Consider the following 19,930-nt stretch of genomic DNA (forward strand, 5'->3'; position numbering starts at 1 on the left):
TCAGCTAAACAGGCTGAACAAGTTTGATCATGAACATATTTAGTTTCAAATTAAATTTTATAATAACTCTAGGCTCAATGGCACATGTTGGACCAGCAAACTAAACACAGACGGTTCATTAGGGATATAAAATACATTTAGCAGTTGGGGGAAACACTGAATGTAATCTTCAGAGATAACTTCATAGATAATTTATGCAATGACGGACAAACAAACATGATGACATCACCATCAGAACCAGTACACATCAAATGTTATGGATATGAGAAAAGATAATAATGATCTAAGCTTACCTGAGATCAGGTTGGAGATCAGAGCCAACATTGATTCAATCAGGACTCAAATTGATTTATAAAGTTACTGATCCTGAAGACAACACCAGTACTGAGATCCAGGAGGTCCAGATTCAAGGGACAGGATTTCCTGGTCCAGGAGTGACATGATGAGGGTCAGCCAGTCAGGGGACACGATGGAGAAACATCACAGCTTCACAACCCAAATGATATGTAGGTTTATAGTCAATAATTATTAGGAATTTATTAAATAGAAAAATAATCACACAAATGATTTCTAAGAGAAAAGTTCTAGAAAATCATTCCATTTGTGTCTCTGTATGTGTGTTTCTTTCTGGGTTTTTTTGTGTGTTTCTGTTTGTTTGTGTGTTTCCATTTATTTGTGTGTTACTTTTTGTGTTTTTTTTTCTCGTGTGCTTGGGTGTTTTTATTTGTGTGTTTCCTTTCGTGTGTTTGTGTTTGTTTGTGTTGCGTTTCTCTTTGTGCGTTTGGAGTGTTTCTTTTTGAGTCGTGGTGTGTTTCATTTGGCGTGTCTGTTTATTTGTGTGTTTCTGCTTGTCTGCATGTTTCTTTTCGAGTCGTTGTGTGTTTCTGTTTGTGTGTTTCTTTTGTGTATTTCTATTTTTGTGTGGTTGTGTGTTTGCGGTCTCTCAGCGGGCCCCTCCATAATGAGAGGCTCCCACAAAGCGAACAGATTACTGCGCCGTCAGAGGGGGAGAGAGAGAACAAGGTGGAATGCAGGAGATGGGAGAGACGGAGGGGGAGTCAGGGGTGAGGGGGGGGGGTGGATACCACACTCCTCCTTCTCCTCCTCTTTCCTCCTTTTTCCATTCATCCTGTCGTATCTGACGCCGTCTCCCTCTCTCTTCCACTGATGCAGACCAGAATAATCAATCATGATTATCATGGAAGGTGTTTGATCATTATGGGACGCTAATAACTGCTTATAACTGTGGTTCTGGTCACCTTCCCTCCTTTTTTCCGTCTCACACTTCTTATGAAATCCTAGCGAGGCAACAGGAGGAAGGGATGTTTTGGGAGGGAGGTGCAGAGCGGCCGACAGGAGGTGACGGGGGGACAGCAGTCATGAGTGGGAGGTGGCAGAGGTCAGAGGAACAAGGAGGAGGGAGGAGGAGGAGAGACTGTCGCAGCATGGATGCAGCTGATGCCTGCAGGAGCAGATCAGGTTGTCCTCACTTCTCCTTCCCGGGACGCTGACGACAAAAGGGTGAGTCGACTCCTCGTCTTCTTCACTGACGTGAAAAAGTGTTGGAGGAGGATCGGGAGCTTTTCTTTTTTAAACTGGATCCTCTTGGTGTGTAGAAACTACTCTAGGAGCAGAGGAATATTAGATTAAAACAGTTGATGAAAGTGGAACAAATGCTTCCAATTTCATTTTCCAATTTTATTTTCTGCGGAGTTTCGACATGTCAGAGGGAAATTAAACATCTTCTCCCTTTCATTAAATATTTACTCTATGTAAAAATACCACAAATCACACAAAACCAGCCAATCAGCATGCGACCAGCGAGGCGTGTTCAAAAAGACACATCTATCTCCTGGAACAACATCTGAAATGTGATAACAGGCGTTTGACTTGCTGGATCGTAAGTAAAGCTGCCGGGAATCAAGTAGCCGAGGTGGTTGAAGGTGGGTCGAGACAGAAAAGAAACGAGACGCACCTTCAGTTCACGCTGTTTGGTTGTAGTGTTGTTGTGTTTAGAGAGTTGTTTTGTGTAGTTGGAGGGGAGGTCTTTGGTTAGAGGGACGATGGTCAGAAGTTCAACATCATGAGAATTCCAACACAGAGTTTCTTCCTTCAGTCATGCAATTGTGTAAATGTGTGTGTGTGTGTGGGGGGGGGGGGGGGGCTGCATGCCTCTGTGATTGTGTGCTGCTTGGTGTGTGTGTTGACCTGTAACACTGTGAGGCCTGACTCCACACACACACTCCCATTGACAGCAGAAGCGTGTGTGTGTGTGTGTGTGTGTGTGTGTGTGTGTGTGTGTGTGGTGTTTACAGGTCAGATGAAACAGTCGTAGCGTCAACACATCGGGCAGATGGCGATTGTTGTCCAACTGTTAACTGAACAATGATTCATAATCAGTAAGGTCACATGACGCCCTCATTGAGGGTGTCGTTGGCATTGTGTCCTCAGCCTCTGATTGGATGAGACGAGTGAACAGAACACGCTCAGAGTGACGGAGGAAGAGATTCTCAGAACACAAACGGAACTGTGACACATTTGTTTGTTTGTTTGTTTGTCTCCAGGGAAAATGAGTCACACGTTTGGTTTAATTATGAAGCTTTTTTTTTTTTTTAAATGTCTGAAATGTTGTTGTTTGCGTTTATATTGTTGTTCGTTTGTTTGTTTTTGCTAGTGCTGATATTTTAAAATCTTTTACCTGGTCTTCTATGTGTGAATAAAGCTGAACTTTTAGTCTGAAGATGATTTTTCTCTCTTCTTTTTCTCTCCACCTCTCCTCTCTTCACATTACTCATCCCTTTGTCATCTTCTCCCAGCCAACATGTCAGTCTCCATGGTAACAGACCTGTCCATGAATGGGTCTGCAGTCCCTGCGATCCCGGCAGGTGCGAACATCACAGAGTGGGAGCGGGACGCCCTACTTGCGGTGGCAGAGGTGGTGGTTCTGTCGGTCATCTTTGTGATGGCGTTGCTTAGCAACGGGGTGGTGCTGGTGGTGTTGCTGAGATGGAGACGAAACCACAACCCATTGCACCAGTTCATGCTCAACCTCTGTGTGGCTGACCTGGTGGTGGCGCTGTTCCAGGTATGATACAGGTATGGTGGGTGTCATCATCCCTCTCTGCACCTCCCGCCCTTCACCCTTCCTCCCCTCCTCTTCCTCACTCAGGTATTGCCCCAGCTGGTGTGGGACGCGAAGGGCTGCTTTCCAGGCCCGGACTTCTTGTGTCGCCTGGTGAAGTACCTGCAGGTGCTCGGGATGTTCGCCTCTTCCTACATGATCGTTGCCATGACAATAGATCGTCACTACGCCATCTGCTGCCCCCTGCAGGCGCACCACAGCAGCACCACGCAGCGTTTAGTGGGGCTCTCATGGGGGTTGTCGCTGCTGCTCAGCCTCCCACAGGTGAGGTGGAGCAGGTGGGGCAAAATGGGGGGGGGGGGTTGGATTAAAGATAATCAATAATGATCCTTCGTTTCCCTGTAAGGTTTTCATCTTCTCCCGTTCAGAAGTGGCTCCTGGGGTCTACGAGTGTTGGGGCTATTTTGCTCCATCCTGGGGTCTCAAGACCTACGTTACCTGGATGACTTTGGCGGTCTTCATCCTGCCAGCCCTCATCATCACCGTCTGCCAGGTTGAGTCAGGATGAGTTTCCATCAAGTCTTTCACTTTTTGTGGAAACGACTAATGGTGACAGTTTACCAGATCACTTCCTGTCGGTCTTCCTCAGGTCCGAATCTTCAGGGAGATCCACAACAATCTGTCCCTGAAGTCAGAGCGCCGCCTGTCTCCAGCCCCCCTCTCTGCCACCAGACGGAACGGCCACAGAGGAGGGGGCAGCAGAGGGAGGTGCCGCCTTTTCCTCTTCGCTCCACCCGTCACTTTCCACACCAGCTCTAACTCCGGGTCCATGAATCAGCACCCGGCCCCTGGTCCCGCTGGATCCAGCAGCATCACTGCACATCATGACACTCACACCTACACAGCTGTTGACCCAGGTAACACACCGGAGGAGCCATAGTCTGCCCTCAGGGTTAAAGGTCAAAGGCCAACACGGTACTTTACAAAAGCCTGACCTGGATTGTCATAGTAATGTCACGCAAGACAAATGTTAGAGAGAGGAAAAAAGCTGGAACACACACACACACACACACACACACACACACACACACACACACACACACACACACACACACACACACACACACAGAGGACATACAATAATGGAGAGAAATTGAGTGGAGGGCTACCAGCTCACCCTCCATACTTTGTCCTGGACCCCCAGATTCTGCCTTCTGAGGACGCAGCCCAAATAAATATATGAATGTCCACTAATCATCTAACAGTCACTTACATCACTGATGTAAAGAGGAATAACGTAATTTTAGGTAAAAGTCTGACGTTTTCTGCATTTGCTGTCAGCTGATCCACCGTTTGACCCTGCAGCACCCCCTGTTGTCTGCGGCCCCCCACCCAAAGCCACAGCCGCTTGCGGTGGACAGATGTCAACGGCCATGTCAAAGACCGTGAGGATGACTCTGGTCATCGTGCTGGTCTACTCCCTCTGCTGGGCACCATTCTTCATCGTCCAGCTGTGGGCCGCCTGGGACCCAGACCCTCCCAAGAATGGTGCACAATCTTACAAACACGCTTGTCTCGATGCATGATGGGACTACTTAGAAGTCATTTACAACCTCCTCCACTGTGTGTGTGTGTGTGTGTGTGTGTGTGTGTGTGTGTGTGTGTGTGTGTGTGTGTGTGTAGGTGCTGTTTTCACCCTGCTGATGCTGCTGGCCAGTCTCAACTCATGCACCAACCCCTGGATCTACTCCGCCTTCTCCAGCAGCGTGTCCCTGGAGCTACGCCTCCTGCTGTTCAGTTGCCGTCGCTCACGGGAACGGACCTCCTTACCAGACACCTCCAGTGATTCAAATGTGATGCACTAAAACTTCCAATGAGCCACATACTGTAGATGGTCACCGTTTTTTTGTTGCCTGGACGACCGTCAGACGATGACATTCACCTACAGAGAACAGGCTTCACTCTCTGAACTCTGATCTCATCCATGTAGATGATATCACGAGTAAATAAGATCTGGGCTTATGCTGCCTGATGGTGAATTCAACTTCAACATTTGTAAATACTTATAAAATGTATTTTTTCAAATTAATTGTGATATTTTTGTATTTTCACAGCAACATAGCAAAAGTTGATTTCACTGCAGTGTAAACGCAGCTGCTGGATGATCAGGATTAGCTTAGCATGAAGACTGGAAGCACGGTCCATGTTCCCATGGACCCAACAAAATTCAAGAACCAGCGCTCAAAAACAAGATCAAAAAACCAAATGCTGGATGATCAAAGGCCCAAAAGGAGGTTGGGCAAATTAGAATGAAAACAGACTGAAAAGAATAAAAATGGAAAAAGAGGGGGTGGAATGGGGATTGGAGAAGTTTGCAGAATCTGAAATGATAATGAAAGGATAGATAGATAGATAGATAGATAGATAGATAGATAGATAGATAGATAGATAGAGATAGATAGATAGATAGATAGAAACAGGACATACCACAAGACATACACTACACTAACAGACACATGTAGCATTAACAGTACATATACTAAAAAATTAAAATATAAATAGTATAAAATTAAAATATAAACAGTATAAAATTAAATTAAATTCAAATCCATTTAACCGCGTGCGGACCTCGCCACCTCCCCCCGCTCCTTGTTGAAGGAGGCCAGCCTCCTCAGGAAGTACATCCTGCTCTGCCCCTTCTTGTACACACAGTCCGAGTTGAGTGACCAGTCCAGTCTGCTGTCTAGCTGCAATGATGCGCAAAGAAAGGCATGAGAGACAGTAGATGGATGATGATTATGATGATGATGGGATGTTTTTTTCAACAGGATCATAGATTTTTATTTTGGGCCTTCTGCACGAGAACTTTTTCTCTGGTAGAGTGAATAGTGTCAATATGGAATAAAAATTTTATTGACAAAATACAAACATGTAATTATGACTTTATTTTTATGATTATCAGCTTATATCTTCTGAGAAGACTTTACACTATGCTAACTTGTAGTTATCTGGTGCTTCAATTAAATCTTCCATTTAAAATATTGTAAAATAAAAAACAATAGATTTTCCAAATTAAAAGTTTTCCCATAACATCCAAACTGTTCCTGTTTGTAAAACTTTCATCCAGAATTACAGAATAGTTCACTTTATTTTAAAGTTTTATTTAAAATCCACATTTAACTCTTTTCAACCCTGATTTAAAATCTTAACATCATAAGAGAACCAATCAGTTTTTTAAAAAAAAGTTTATTGTCTCACCAGTCATAAAAACACTGCACATACAAAAAGCACGACTAAAATAAAAAGAGAAAAACTGATAATGATTTGAATTCCATGAAAACAGTGACGTTTAACTGCCACCTGTCAAATACTGAAATAATGAAACTACTGCTGAGAACAAAACAATGTTGTCATCAGTGTTCAGAGCGGCTGTCTGCAGCTTCACACCTGTTCACACCTGAGCCTGAACAGACAGACAAATCAAACAGAAGGAATCACTTCTTCCTTCTGAAACCAGAAACTGATGGGAGCTTTGAAAAGAATGGCCTCAAAACCAAAAATACACAAGTTCAGTAAATTTACTGTGTGAATTACAACACATTCATTTCCATTTCCACATCCAGTTGAACTTCCAAAAAAACTTCAAAAGACCTTCAAGGAATAAAAAAAGAAGGTAAAAACAGTAATGCAGTTTATTTTATAAAAGATAAAAGTGGTTTATTCTATATTTTTATAATTGTGAAAATATCCCATTATTAAAATACCAAAACCAACAAATGTTAGTTTGAAACTTTCTACATCACAGCCTGATTTTAAACGAGTCATAAACGTAAACCTTTAAAACAGCTGCGTTCTCTGGGCCACAGAAGGAGGCAGTGACGCGTCTGGGACTACATTCTGCAGCGGATGAAGATGCATTCACAGCAGGAAGAAAGGGGAGAGAACTCTACCGGCTCAGAGGCAGAGCCACAATTACCCCGCCCATTAGAATACGATGTCACGAAATGAACAGAACAAGTTACTGTGTGTTATTTTGGGTTTGATGACAAAAGGAGAGAATACCTCCAGGGTTTAGATGTTTTTTTAATTCCTACAGTAAAAAAAATGGTGAGCATTCCTTCAAAATGATTTTCAGCTGTTGCAGAAACCTTTCATCAAACACGATTTAGAAGAGCACACCACCCACATTACAGTATTTATGATAACTTGGACATACTTAAAAACCTAATTTATTTTTGTCCGCTGCCTATGGTCCGTCTAAAAGTGTCTCCACAAACGTCATCGAGTCACCTTAAACCCACCGATTGATGCGGAAATCAGAAGTAAACATCAGTGATCGATTGAATACTAATAATTGTGCTTCTGGTTTGGCGGTACAGTTAAAACATAAACTATAAGGTGTGTTGATACGATGGTGGTAAAAGACCCGGCTGCAAGGTGAACACTAATATTTCGCTCCTTTGGACGACATCAAACCCCATTAAAAAAAAGATTGAAGCCTTCATTTTACAAACAGCTAAAATAGAGCTCTGGACTTTACAAAAGGCTTCCTGATGTAACTAAACTACAACAATTCACAATTTAAAAAAAGGAAGCTTCAAAATCTAAAATGTAAGCATAAAAATCACAAGGTGCTCTTTTCTTGGAGATGGAAACACTTTTGTTGTCGTCATTGCAGCTTTTTGTTTTCCCAAACGAAGCAGACAGCATCAGTTTGTGGCCCAGTGGCTCGTTGTGATCTTTATACCTACAAATACAAGAAGCACCTTGCATCGATCCCTCCCATCCTGCCCTTTATTTCACGTAAAAATTTAGGACTGTGCAATTCAGTGGAACTTAATTCCCATTTGGCACCAAATCAGGCAGGTCTTCACCCCACATGTTTGTTCATATCTCATAATAACTCATAATAACTCTTCATAATAGGCTAAACTACACACAAAATGCACATTATCATGAAGCAGCACACAACCTTCTGTCTAAATATCCCTGCATTACTTTGGAACTTTTCATCTTTAATCATTGATCGTATTTTATACGAAGTTTTACTTGATTCGTGGTAATCTTGTCCCGGAGTCGCTGAATCCTCGCTCTAAGCTAGTGTGAACAGAACTATGTGCAGCCCTGAAGGACCGACATCTGAGTGTGTAGCATTAGCATGAGCATTAGCATGTTTCCATATACCAAGACAGGAAAAGTGTGTGAGGTTCTGAATCTTATCGGCGCTTCGAGAGCCTGAGAGTTCAGTCCTCTTTAGATTAGTGTGTGTTTTCTGCCGGTTGCTTGTCTGCCTAGTGCTTGGATCAGCGCCGTGAGCTCACGGAGGGCTTGAGTTTACCAAAGGCACATCAAAAGCCACAAACGGGGGTGTCACACCGCCAGAGAGGCGATGCTGTTAGCTTAGCGCCACAGCAGAAGCTCTAAGGTTTGATCCAAAGTGTGTGTCAGTGTCTCCAGGGTCTCTGTAAGATGTGTGTGTGTGTGTGTGTGTGTGTGTGTGTGTGTGTGTGTGTGTGTGCGTGCGTGTGTGTGTGCGTGCATGTGTGTGTGTATCCCTCTCAAATCCCTTGAGAAAACCTCCTACACAGTGTCCTCGTCCATCCTGGCGACTTCTTCCAGAGCGACGGCAGACGGCGCCTCGTTCTCCTCGGTCTCCTCGCCCGACTGGGAGAGAGGAGGCGCCAACATGGCGGTGCGCTCCTCTTTGGGCTCCTCCTGCTCCATCTTCTCCTGCTCTTTCCTCTCTTGGTCGAGCAGGCGGTAGTTGATGCTCATCCCCACGAACAAGATGATGCCGGCGAGGATGAGGATGGCGCCGGAGGAGATGTAGGTGTAGTCGTAGTGGAGGTAGTAGTTGTAGAACTGGCCTGGGGGCGACAGAGGAGCGGTGGGTTGAACGCCGACTCATCACACTTCAGAAGTTTTTATTACTTTATCCACATCTGTGCAAAATGTTAATTATTTCTGAGGAATATTTTACTGTATACTGTAACTTTTTTTCTGTTAGCTTTCCATTTTCATTCAAATGCTTTTATTTTCTGAACAATTCAAATCCCAGGTTTGTTTTAAAAGTTCTAAAAGATTCCTGGATCTGCCTCTTCATCTGGATCCTGACCAGAACTTAATACGTCACGAAAACACTTTAACTTTTCTTTTCTGGTGTTTTAACTTTTGTTCTGTTTAATGGTAAACCTTTATGCCCCTCCTCTCTTCCTGTGGTGGGTTCTGGAGGTCTTACCTGTCACAGGTGGCCCCAGCAGCACCGGCCCGCACTCCACTATGGTGACCAAGCCCACAGCTGAGGAGAACCGCGTGGCCCCCACCAGGTCCATCAGGGTCTCAAAAAGCACGGAGCTCAGCCAGCCGAACGCAAAACCAAAGAAGATGGCGTAGACCACGAACCCGGTGTAGTTATTTGACAGCGGCGCCAGAACATGACAAACACCGTTGTAGAGGACGGCGGCAGCAAAGAAGTACTGAACCTTGGGTCGGACCCACTTGGTGTTGGCCAGCATGCCCATGGAGGGTCGGGCGAACATATCGACGAACGCCAGAATGGACAGCAGCAACGCCGCCTTGTCCTTGCTGATGCCTTTACTCTTGGCATAATTGGAGAGGAAGACGAGTGGCGCAAAGAGGCCGAAGAACATGACGACATTTCCACTCAGGTAGAGCAGGAAGCCGCGGTGCTTGAACAGCGTCAGGTCGATGAAGGAGTTGATGGTCTGCAGCACCGTCTTCTTTGGCTGCGGCGCTACCGTGTCCGCAGGTTTGCCCTGGCCCGCCTCAGAGTCCGGTTTGGGTGGCTGAGGTTTGGGTCCGATGGGGCGCATGAGGCTGCCGGCCACGCAGCAGTTAAGCAGAAGTCCTCCCAGGATGAGGAAGCTGCCCCTCCACCCGAACTGATCGTAGAGCCAGGAGTTGAGCGGGGCCAGGGTGGACAGAAACACGGGGCTTCCTGCCATGGCGATGCCGTTGGCGATCGGCCGGCGCTTGTAGAAATATTTACCGATCATAGTGAGGGCTGGATTCAGGTTGAACGCCAGACCCAGACCTGGAGGCAAAGAAGGAGGGAGGAGGTAAGATGAAAAATTTTATTTGCGTAACAAACAGAAAACTCCAAGAAAACACTGATTGATTTACTGACCTCCCACAACTCCTATGAAGAAATAGAGTTGCGCCACGCTGTTGCAGAAAGATGACGCCACCAGACCTGATCCTGCCAGACAGCCGCCGACCATAATGACCGGTCGGCTGCCAAATTTGTTCACAAGGATGCTGCTGATCGGACCTGGAGACAAACATGACAACCAATAAATGAGGTGTAGTGAACATCAGCTGAGAGTGGCACACAGGCCGCACAGGATGACCGAACAACCTGGAACAAGCAATAAAATAATAATCAGCTGGTGTCTCCGGGATGAGATCATTAAATCATGACAATTAACTTATGAATCATACAGTAGAAATAACAGCAGGAAAAATAAAATAAAAATCATATTAAATTAAGGAATTACTAACTGTGGAGTAACCAGGAAGGATAGGATCAGGATGAGTACATCAGAGGGACAGCACATGTTAGAGGTTTTGGAGATAAAGTCAGAGAGGCCAGACTGAGATGGTTTGGACATGTCCAGAGGAGAGATAGTGAATATATTGGTAGAAGGATGCTGAGTTTTGAACTGCCAGGCAGGAGGCCTAGAGGAAGAACAAAGAGGAGGTTTATGGAGTGAAAAAGGACATGAAGGTAGTTGGTGTGAGAGAAGAGGATGCAGAAGACAGGGTTAGATGGAGGCAATTGATTCGCTGTGGCGACCCCTGGAGGGAAAAGCTGAAAGGAAAAGAAGAAGACGACTAAGTGTACACTGCAGATAATGTAATTACATCATGACGTCAACAGGTGGTGCTATTGATTTGGAGAGGAGAGGAAAGGAGTTAGTATTAGTTCTGACGTTTTTTGCTGCTCTCTGGTGAAACAAAGGGTGCCACCCCCCCCAACCCACCCCTCACTGACCAATCGTGGACTGTCAAATGTTTACGAATAATTCCCTGTGACTCCAGTCCAGAAGTGTTGAATCACAACCTAATTCACAGCCGTGTGGATCAAAACATTTCATATCTTATCATTCAGATGATCAACTTCTCCTGGGAGGAGGAGGCAGCACTGATAATGAGTCAGCGCTGCCAGAACAGCTGATTTAATTTAAACAGCGTCATTCTTGGTGACTTCTTCCTTGTCTTCATCTGTCACGCTGAGTCTCAGCCTATTAGAGGCCTGATGCTTTACTTCCCTCTCTGCGGCGAGAGACCTGACCCAGATCAGAGTCCGGTGCGAACCGGATCTGATGGTGATGTCATCGAGCTTAAAACGTTTCCTACACCTCGTTGTTTGTTTTATTGCTTGTAAAAACAGGAATATTTTGTTTTTTGTGTCGGTTCTGTCCGTTCCACTGCCACGACATTATTGACAGCTCTGTGTGTGTGTGTGTGTGATGACCTCTGACCTCATGAGGTATGATCTAAAGTGATTTAAATGTAACAAAACAAGGAAGGAATAAAAAGAGAAAAAAAAACTCAACATCTGGCTCCTGTTACGTAACGTCTTGTCACCCCTCCCCCCCACCGCCCCTCCCCCCCTAAAAGCCTCAACCTACTGATTAAAGCTCCGACCATCAGCTCTGAGTACGTGGAGGAAGCCGACACCATTTACAGAAGTGATATCAGGATGGATTTGGTTCAGTGATCAGAACCTCGACCTGTCCTACATCCTGGACAGGTCCTGTCCTAACTTACATCCTGTCCTAACTGGACCCCCCCAGAACCACCGGACAAACTGTTACTGCAGAAGCATAAAAACAGAACTGGTTAAAGGAACTATAGTTTCTTACAGCAGTGCAGAATTCACTGAACACGCCCCTGACACGACTACCTCGACTGTGTGCAGCAGCCGCACAGTTTCACCACAAAACTGCAGAGTGTTGATGTATTTGTCTTAAAGGATCTATTTGTTTTCAGAATGAAGACATTATAACCTGCAACAACTCTTCATCATGAGACTTCCCTTTAGTGGACATAGTAGAAGAAGAGTTATAAGTAACAGAAGAAGAGTACAAAAAGTAACAAAAGAAGAGTTACAAGTGGTAAAAGAACACATAGAAGTAGAAGAAGAGTTCAAAGTAGAAGAGTTAGAAGTAGAAGATTCAGAGTTGGAGAAAAATTAGAAATACAAATAGAAAAGTGGTGGTAGGGGGAGGAGCAGGAAGAGGAGGAGATTTCATGTCTGAGTCAGATTTTAGCCTGATGTGGGAAAAATAAGAAATTCTGCTTGAACACAACAAAATTGGGTTTTTGTTTCAGACTATCTTTTAATTCCTGTTGTTCTGTTTTCATTCTATAAATACTAGATAAACATTCCTGCCGTGGGTTTACTCCCAGCTGGCAGAAGGACGGAGGGTCGGACTGAACGAGGGAGCATTTCAACACAGGCTTGTGTTTGTTGTTTGTCTCGACGGAGGGGAGAAATGTAGAAGCAGACCAACAAACGACAGGTCAGCAGCTCAGGACTGATAGAACGGAAAATAAAAAAAAGGAGTCCATTCAGTAGTTTTTGTTTTAAATGTTGGGAAAAATTTAGTGGTTTTAAAGAAATTGGAGTGAAATTCTTGCATTTGTTGTTTTGCATAAACCGTCCTTAAATGGGGCGTGGCGTTCGGTCCCACGCCTCTGCCCCGTTTAGCCAATGACAGCGACTCAAAATGAGCTGCAAGAAAAGCCACAAGAATGGACGAGTAGCGCGCCGACGGACGATCCGGCACAATGGGCCCCGACCATCTGGATGCGTTTAAGACACCAGGAACTCCGTCGTCTTTAACGCAACTGACCCAAAATATACCAGATTGTTTTATTAAGATGCTGAATTATTTACAGAGAAATTAAAGGTACTGGAAAAACTCCGTCCCTTCGCGTCAGACCCACACCAACACTTCCTGTTAAACGTGAACGGGCCTCACCTCCAGCGTACATGACGGCCAGCATGATGGAGGAGATCCAGGACACCTGACTGGGCGTGGCGTCGAAGATGACCTCAATCTCTTTGAAGAACACGGTGATGGATTTCGGGAAGGCGTAGGAGAAGCCAATGGAGATGAAAGCCCCTACGACCACCGCCCAGCCCCACCCACCCTCAGGGGGGGTGTACCCTGCAGGCCCACCCGGCGCTGGAGGCATGTCTGCTTACGAGGACGAAGAAGAAAAATGTGGCGATCCGAGGACAGCTGGGTTCGTAGAAGAAGAGTCCACCAGGAGCTGCAGGATCAGGACTTGGACCTGGGGGGGGCACAGAGATAAGGTGAACGGGAGAGAAACAAACACTCTTCATCCTTCCTAGCCTCCTTCCTTGCCTCTTTGCATTTTTACCTACTGTAATTTACTGTCAGCTAGAAGATAAATGCAGAAAGAGAGGGATGGGAAGGAGGGAGACGGGGGCAGATGATACACAGCAAAACGAGGGGGAGGGACGACAAATATTTCTGTCTGTTATGTTTCTGTAAGCAGACGTGCCAAGCACCGTCAGGGTGAAAAAGAGCATCGGTGAAGGTCGGTGCCAACATACCGGCAGCGGTCCAGAGTTCAGCTCATTTGTACTCCAGACGAGACCGACCGTACCAGGAGAACGCCAGAGAACACGCAAAACAAACACAACTTCACCAATAAGAGCATTTTAGAGTCAAGCAGAAAACCTGCTGAACTCCAGCCTGGAGGTGTTGACATGCCCATGATTACAACAACTTTCATTCGGTCGTTTCAAAACCGTCTAATCATGAGTTCTACGAAAGGACACAAGAAAACAGGTTTTAAGGTAATGAGTTCAATTGTCATGGAAATCCAGGTCTTCCGGGTCAGACGGAGGTTCAGGTGCAGCAGGTCAGACGGAGGGTGTATAAGGGGTGTGAACGCAATGCTGAGGCACAAGTGCCGCACAGCAGCTCGGATACGACGAGGGTGGACCAAGGCCCGGGACATCCTGATGATAAGTTTTTAGACTGAGTGGAAAGAACTTAAAGATACTCCTTCTGCATCACTCTAGACAAAAATTTCACCTTTACTGGCTGTTCCTCTCCTCCAATCAGGAGCTTTAACTGTCTAGTCAGCTGGTGTAGACTCACATATCACTGGTTCCTCACTGGTTCCTTATCAGACGTGACCGAAAACATCCATAAGACGACCGGTTGACTGTCAAACGGTTAAATTCCTGAGCTTTGCCCATCGTTTAAACGACTCTGACGTTCCTCCCGGTCGTCTTCTCAGACACACAAACTCCGCCACTGCATGTGGATAAACAGCCGGTAAGGCTCTCTCAACAATCACTACGCAATCAGCCAGGAAGTGGTTAACTGGTGAGCACATGGTGCGTTCACAGCTTTCACTTCTGTGTGCTCTCTACTCCACTTCCTGCATGTGAGTTTGTGTGTGTGTGTAAGTATTAATGATTAATTGTTGATAATTTCTATGAGATAAAGATAGTTCATAAAGCATGGATGAATAAAATAAGGATGAGGTTTTCATGTTCAGTTAAACCATTAATGTTGATTATTGGGATGAATGTAAAAGATTTAAGACTTTCCATCAGCATGGACGTTCAGTTATGTGAGTCAACCTGTCCCATGACCCCTGAACGCATCAAACATCTCACATATGCTGGCCGCCAAATGGCAAAGATGAAACCGAGGCCAATCGGGTCTGGGTTCACTGATCAATCACCGATACGTTTAATCAGTCACGCCAAGGCGCTGTCTGTGTGAAGCAGCGGGGACATAAACTACAACTGAGTCAATCAGGCTAAATCTGTGTTGTTGCCATAAAAGGTGCTGATCAAACAGTTTTATTGATGCTAAGAGTAACTGGTTTGGGCCAGTAACAAAACATTAATCTCAAATAATATTTTATGGACCAACATGATGCCAAAACATGTTGCAACCTTTATGGTGCAATTTGCTAACCACCAACAGGAAAGTTAATCCCAGCAGTAAAGTGCTAACTTCATCAGCAGACCAAGTTCAACCAGGGTAAACAAGCCTGGATCAGCCAATCAGATCGGTTCATTCAGTCGTCGCTTTCCACAACCAGGAAGTCTCTGCCCAGTCTTTCAAATGAATGAAGTTCATCATGTGACCCGGTCAAGTGTTGGAGCCGGCGTTGGAATCATAAATCATAAGCGGGATCAGAGGACCTGGTCTTACCTGGAACACGGCCACCTAACAACACCCTTTAGCCCCGCCCCTTCCGCCACCTCCCACAGGGGGAGTTTCTACTTCATATTTATTACACTTGCGTGTTCTAAAGCTCATGGGTCAACATGTCTTTTATCAGCTGACATATAAAACAATAACTTTAAACTTTAAAGAAACTTAACTGTCGAAACCAGAGGATTTTAACGATGTCATTGTTTATTGTGTTTCCATCACGACGCCTCCCTCAGAAACATGTTTTCATGGGAAAATATTATCTGGCAAAAACACACACTGAAAAATACACCTTTGGACAAAAGTAATGGGACACTGGAGCCTCACACTGAGGGTGACTTGATGACAGCCTGTTCTGAATTCAGAGGCGTTCAGGCGCAATCGGTCCCTTTCGGCCACGAGAACAGCCCCCATTCTAAAACCTGTTTCTTCCACTGGGACTCACTCCCACTGGAACATCACAGGGTTTCTCCCAAACTGGTCCCACATGGATGGAAGCAGAGTTATCCAAAATGTTCTGGTTTGCAGAAGCATGAAGATATGATATCATACACAGTACCTCCACCAAAGCCCCACAGGCCGCTTTAATTTAATCTAACCCAACTTGAACCAGATTGTACTCACTGGAATCTGGAATCTCATTTGGATCCACACCAAATCCCACATACTAACAGATATGCACCCCAAAATCTGATTATTTTCACTAAACTCAGCAGTGTTTCCTGAAACTGCAAAGAAAATGTCGAAAACGCCACGGCTTGATGTCACAGACAGATCTTCAGTCCCGCAGCTGCTCGATCCACGAACCCATTCCAATCCGAACCTGTCCTCCTACCAAGTCTAAAAGCAGGAAAGTCTGTTACTGTGAACCGGAAAAGTCCAGCGGTTCACATCTGAGTGGGTGTGTGGGGCCCGGCAGGGTTAAAAACTGGGTTTCGTATTGCAGAATAAGGAACGATGAGAGATGGAAAAACGACGAAGGAATGCAGTTTGGAATTAATGGGAAGCAGGCCGCACCAGTGGGAACAGGTTTATGTTTCCCTTCTGGTCCCACTGGTCTGTGCTGTGTGTGTGTTTCCAGCAAAATCAGGATGACTCCTGCAGGACCCATCAATGAGGCCATTCATCCTGCAGAAGCAAACTCTCCTTCACCTGAAGGATGCCTAAGCCTTAAGAAGAAGTTATAACATGAGGTTAAAATCAAAGATCCTTTATCGTGTGTGATGAAGCGACTGATCGGGGATCAGCTTTGATAGAATGACAGAAAGACAGGATGCTGAGGTCACGCTAAAAAGTGTAGATGAAGGAAGGAAGAGGATTGAATGTATTTCATAGTCATCATGAGTCTTTAGGTTTCATTCCTGAACCTGAACTCTATACGACACATAAACAAAGAATAAAACACAGGAGGAGGAGGAACATGGGGGGGGGGTCACAGAGTCACCATGACTTCATAAAACTCTGGAATGTTTGGAGAATCCGCTTCTGCTGAATTGTATTCATTTGCTAAAGTAATTCAAGTCTAATTGACAAACAGAAAGCATGATGATGATGATGATGATGATAATGATGATGAACACTCATTTGTGGAAAAAAAGAACCATTTAAACCTCAAACACACAAACTGGAGTCAGAGCGGAGCGTCTCAGCCTTGCTCCAAAGATCTTCGCTCAAACAGAGGTGATGCTCTCTGTAACATCTGGGATTGAAGGAGGCCCACGACTCCCCCATCTCCACCAACATCTGGTTCTAGTTCAGCACTCATATTTCATTATCACCCCCCCCACACACACACACCTACACACACACACTGAACTGAGATCAGACTAAAACTGAAAGTAATATAGAATAACTAGTTAACTAGTGATACCGATGTGATCCAGATTCTAGAGGCATGTTTTCAGGGTCCAGGGGTCAGATTGGAGAGGGTAGTGGGGGTGGTGGTGGTGGGGGGGGGTGCATGAAAAGCAATCTGAACCAAGAGTTGTAAAAAGAATCAAAACATCACGCATCACAGGAGGTGGCAGGTCTGAGCTCATTTTCTACCTGTTGGGGTCTGTGGGGTCCACAGAGGTCATAGGTCAGAGGAAAGCATCTCATACTGCGGCTCCACGGACGGTGACGGACACGCGCGGCTCGAGCTGCGTCCGGACAATAGAGGGTCGCGTGGCTGTCGCGCGATGGCAAGCAGCGCGAGAGCCCCGTCCCGCAGGGGAGAGGATGCTGCCACACGCCGCTGCTATCACAGCTGACGGTCCGCCGGCCCGGGGCTCTGGCTCCGTGCCTAACCCACTGGGTGACCTTGACCACGGCACGGCACCGGCCGGTCAGATGCGGAGCTTCACCTCACCGGTGGAAACCGCGACAGCATCACGAGAACGGAGCGACAAACGAGGCACACCGGTAGACAAATCGAACACTCCCGAGCAAACGGATGCTCGTTCACCGCAGCTTGGAAACAAACACCCAGCGGCAGCCTCTTTGTCTCCACCCGCCACACCGGGACGGCCAGTCCTCCATGAGGGCGCACACTCACCGTGGCTGTTCCGTGGATCGGTTCGGGTCCAGCGGTGGCTCAGTCGGGGTCTCCCGTGTGTGTGTGTGTGTGTGTGTGGAGGGGGGGGGGGGGGTTGTGTTCCTGACAAAAGCTACACGTTGCACGGTCACCCGCACAGAAAACCTGACACTGAACAACTTCTGGGATGGATGATGACACCACCAGCAGCGCGCATGCGCACGGCTGTACAGGAATCCACGCGCACGTGCGTGTGGGTGGGTAGAGGCCACGAGACAATTGCTCATCCGTTATCAGCTGAGCGGGAGGGAGTGTTGACACGAGTGGAAGTACTAATACTACACAGAAACAGCGTTACACGTTTTATTAGTATTCATAAATTATAGCATCAATACTCGTTATTTTATTTTATTTTTTTTATTGTTTGAGAATTAATGTCGGAAGACAAGAACTCCACACAGGGAAAAGAAAGTACAAAAATTGCCAAATAAAAATGTTCCTTCACTGTGAAATTGTTTTTACTTTTATATCCAGGCTTTGTGATGATTCTGAGAACTGGTCCCAGTGTCCATGGAGCCCACGAAGGAACTGCCCACCACTCAACCCCCCACCCCCCCACTGCATGCCTACAGGCCCCGTGTGTGTGTGTGTGTGTGTGTATATTACAGGGCCTGTACACACTATATATGCGTGTGTGTGATTACTAACCGTGTGCTAGCGTGAGCTTCTAATTTCACTTCAGGGATTATTTAAGTACCGTATTTTCCGCACTATAAGGCGCACCTAAAAGCCTAAAATTTTCTCATTGACCCGTAGTGCGCCTTATAACCCGGTGCGTCTTATATATGGATTAATGTTCATGTTAATATTGGTTAAAAACATGATCGCTGAAAAAAAGCCGGCAGTCTGGCCGCCAGTCATGCCGCACTCCGCCACTAGAGGCGCACCCTCACAAGGCACTCAGGCCTACGCCCCCTAACAACGGTAGTCAAGGGGCGTCACCGAAGTACCGGCTCTGACTGAGCTGCTCTCAGACGGTAGACTGTAGGAGCACCGGTGATTACGTAGTAAAACATAAGGAACTTTAAACAATTCTATCAATAAGGTTTGACTGACTGACTGATCTCAATATTTCCTAACTATTTGGCGTCAGAAATAACCCACTTTAAACTTAATTGGTCTAAAAAATGCCATTGTGCTGTCATCTGGAATCTAGTGACGGTCCATTCTTTTAGTCTGTGGAAACATGGAGAAACTGGCATAAAGGTGAATGAAAGACCCTCAAAGATGAACTTCCAGCCTTTTCTGAAATTTCAAGAGCAAAGTCACTGCTAGAGTCACTGCTAGACAAAGGTGTCCTGTGTGCTGTAATTGATTTACAAATGTAGTTGATATCTCTGGGGGGGCGGAGGGGCGCATTCAGGTTTATGTATTCTGTCTGCAGAGACGTGCGGTGAGATTCACGGCGGTGAGACACCGACGTTAGTCCGTTCTAGGAGTAAAACAGCGTCATATTTGCCAGTAAGTTAGCAGCCTGACATTAAAAACTAGTTAAAAAATTGTTTAGGACACACAGCAGCAAATAGCTGCACCTCACCTCCGACTGGACTACTGATCGATCGAAATAATAATAAACCAAGACGAATGTCGGAGTTTAAATATCTGCTTCGAACTTCAGATCAGGAAAAAATCCGCTCTGTTCGCACTGACTGCACTCGTAATGAATTTAACCAGTTTTTAATGTCAGGTTTTTTAATATGCATGTTGACTTCTTTTTAAGATGGCAAAGTGATCAGGTGATCAGAGGTCTGTACCATAAAGCTGGATTACGGTTTAGCGAGATAACTTCAGGCTTAACCCTGGCTTTTCAGTACCATAAAGGTGGCTGACTTTCTATCAGGCTACGTTGTCGCGGTAACCTATGCTGAACACCTAACCTGCTCTGGAGTAGGATAAGTTCAGGATAAGAGCTCAGCAGGTATGACAACCCCACCTACTGACCAATCAGAGCTCAGCGGGTATAACAGCCCCCCCTACTGACCAATCAGTTCTCTTGGAAAATGGGCTGTCTGTTTTATGAGAACCCGGTGG

At 45.7% G+C, this 19,930-nt stretch overlaps 2 protein-coding genes across 6 annotated transcripts; one reads left to right on the plus strand and one right to left on the minus strand.

The window, feature by feature from the left end:
- Nucleotides 1–1,145: 1,145 nt before the first annotated feature.
- On the plus strand, nucleotides 1,146–5,927 carry LOC137606888 (vasopressin V2 receptor-like). 4 transcript variants are annotated; one of them, XM_068332240.1, is made up of 8 exons: nucleotides 1,146–1,521; nucleotides 2,817–3,085; nucleotides 3,170–3,250; nucleotides 3,332–3,406; nucleotides 3,489–3,635; nucleotides 3,732–3,999; nucleotides 4,424–4,630; nucleotides 4,766–5,927. In XM_068332240.1, exons 2-8 carry the CDS (start codon nucleotides 2,822–2,824, stop codon nucleotides 4,945–4,947), a joined length of 1,224 nt encoding a protein of 407 aa, XP_068188341.1. In that variant the 5' UTR covers nucleotides 1,146–1,521; nucleotides 2,817–2,821; the 3' UTR covers nucleotides 4,948–5,927. The 4 variants fall into 4 exon arrangements, with proteins under 4 accessions (XP_068188341.1, XP_068188320.1, XP_068188331.1 ...); XM_068332219.1 differs by having other exon boundaries at nucleotides 3,170–3,406; XM_068332230.1 differs by having other exon boundaries at nucleotides 3,170–3,406; nucleotides 4,448–4,630.
- A 381-nt stretch (nucleotides 5,928–6,308) lies between these two features.
- LOC137610122 (monocarboxylate transporter 1-like) lies at nucleotides 6,309–18,208 on the minus strand. 2 transcript variants are annotated; one of them, XM_068337596.1, is made up of 5 exons: nucleotides 17,861–18,208; nucleotides 13,093–13,408; nucleotides 10,230–10,373; nucleotides 9,321–10,136; nucleotides 6,309–8,949 (listed from the first exon to the last, which is right to left on the minus strand). In XM_068337596.1, the coding sequence occupies exons 2-5, from the start codon at nucleotides 13,307–13,309 to the stop codon at nucleotides 8,663–8,665; spliced, it is 1,464 nt and encodes a 487-aa protein (XP_068193697.1). In that variant the 5' UTR covers nucleotides 13,310–13,408; nucleotides 17,861–18,208; the 3' UTR covers nucleotides 6,309–8,662. The 2 variants fall into 2 exon arrangements, with proteins under 2 accessions (XP_068193697.1, XP_068193688.1); XM_068337587.1 differs by lacking the exon at nucleotides 17,861–18,208 and adding an exon at nucleotides 14,248–15,096.
- Between the last annotated feature and the right edge of the window lie 1,722 nt (nucleotides 18,209–19,930).

Source organism: Antennarius striatus, chromosome 2 (assembly GCF_040054535.1).
Source record: "Antennarius striatus isolate MH-2024 chromosome 2, ASM4005453v1, whole genome shotgun sequence".
NCBI classification, from domain to species: Eukaryota; Metazoa; Chordata; class Actinopteri; order Lophiiformes; family Antennariidae; genus Antennarius; species Antennarius striatus.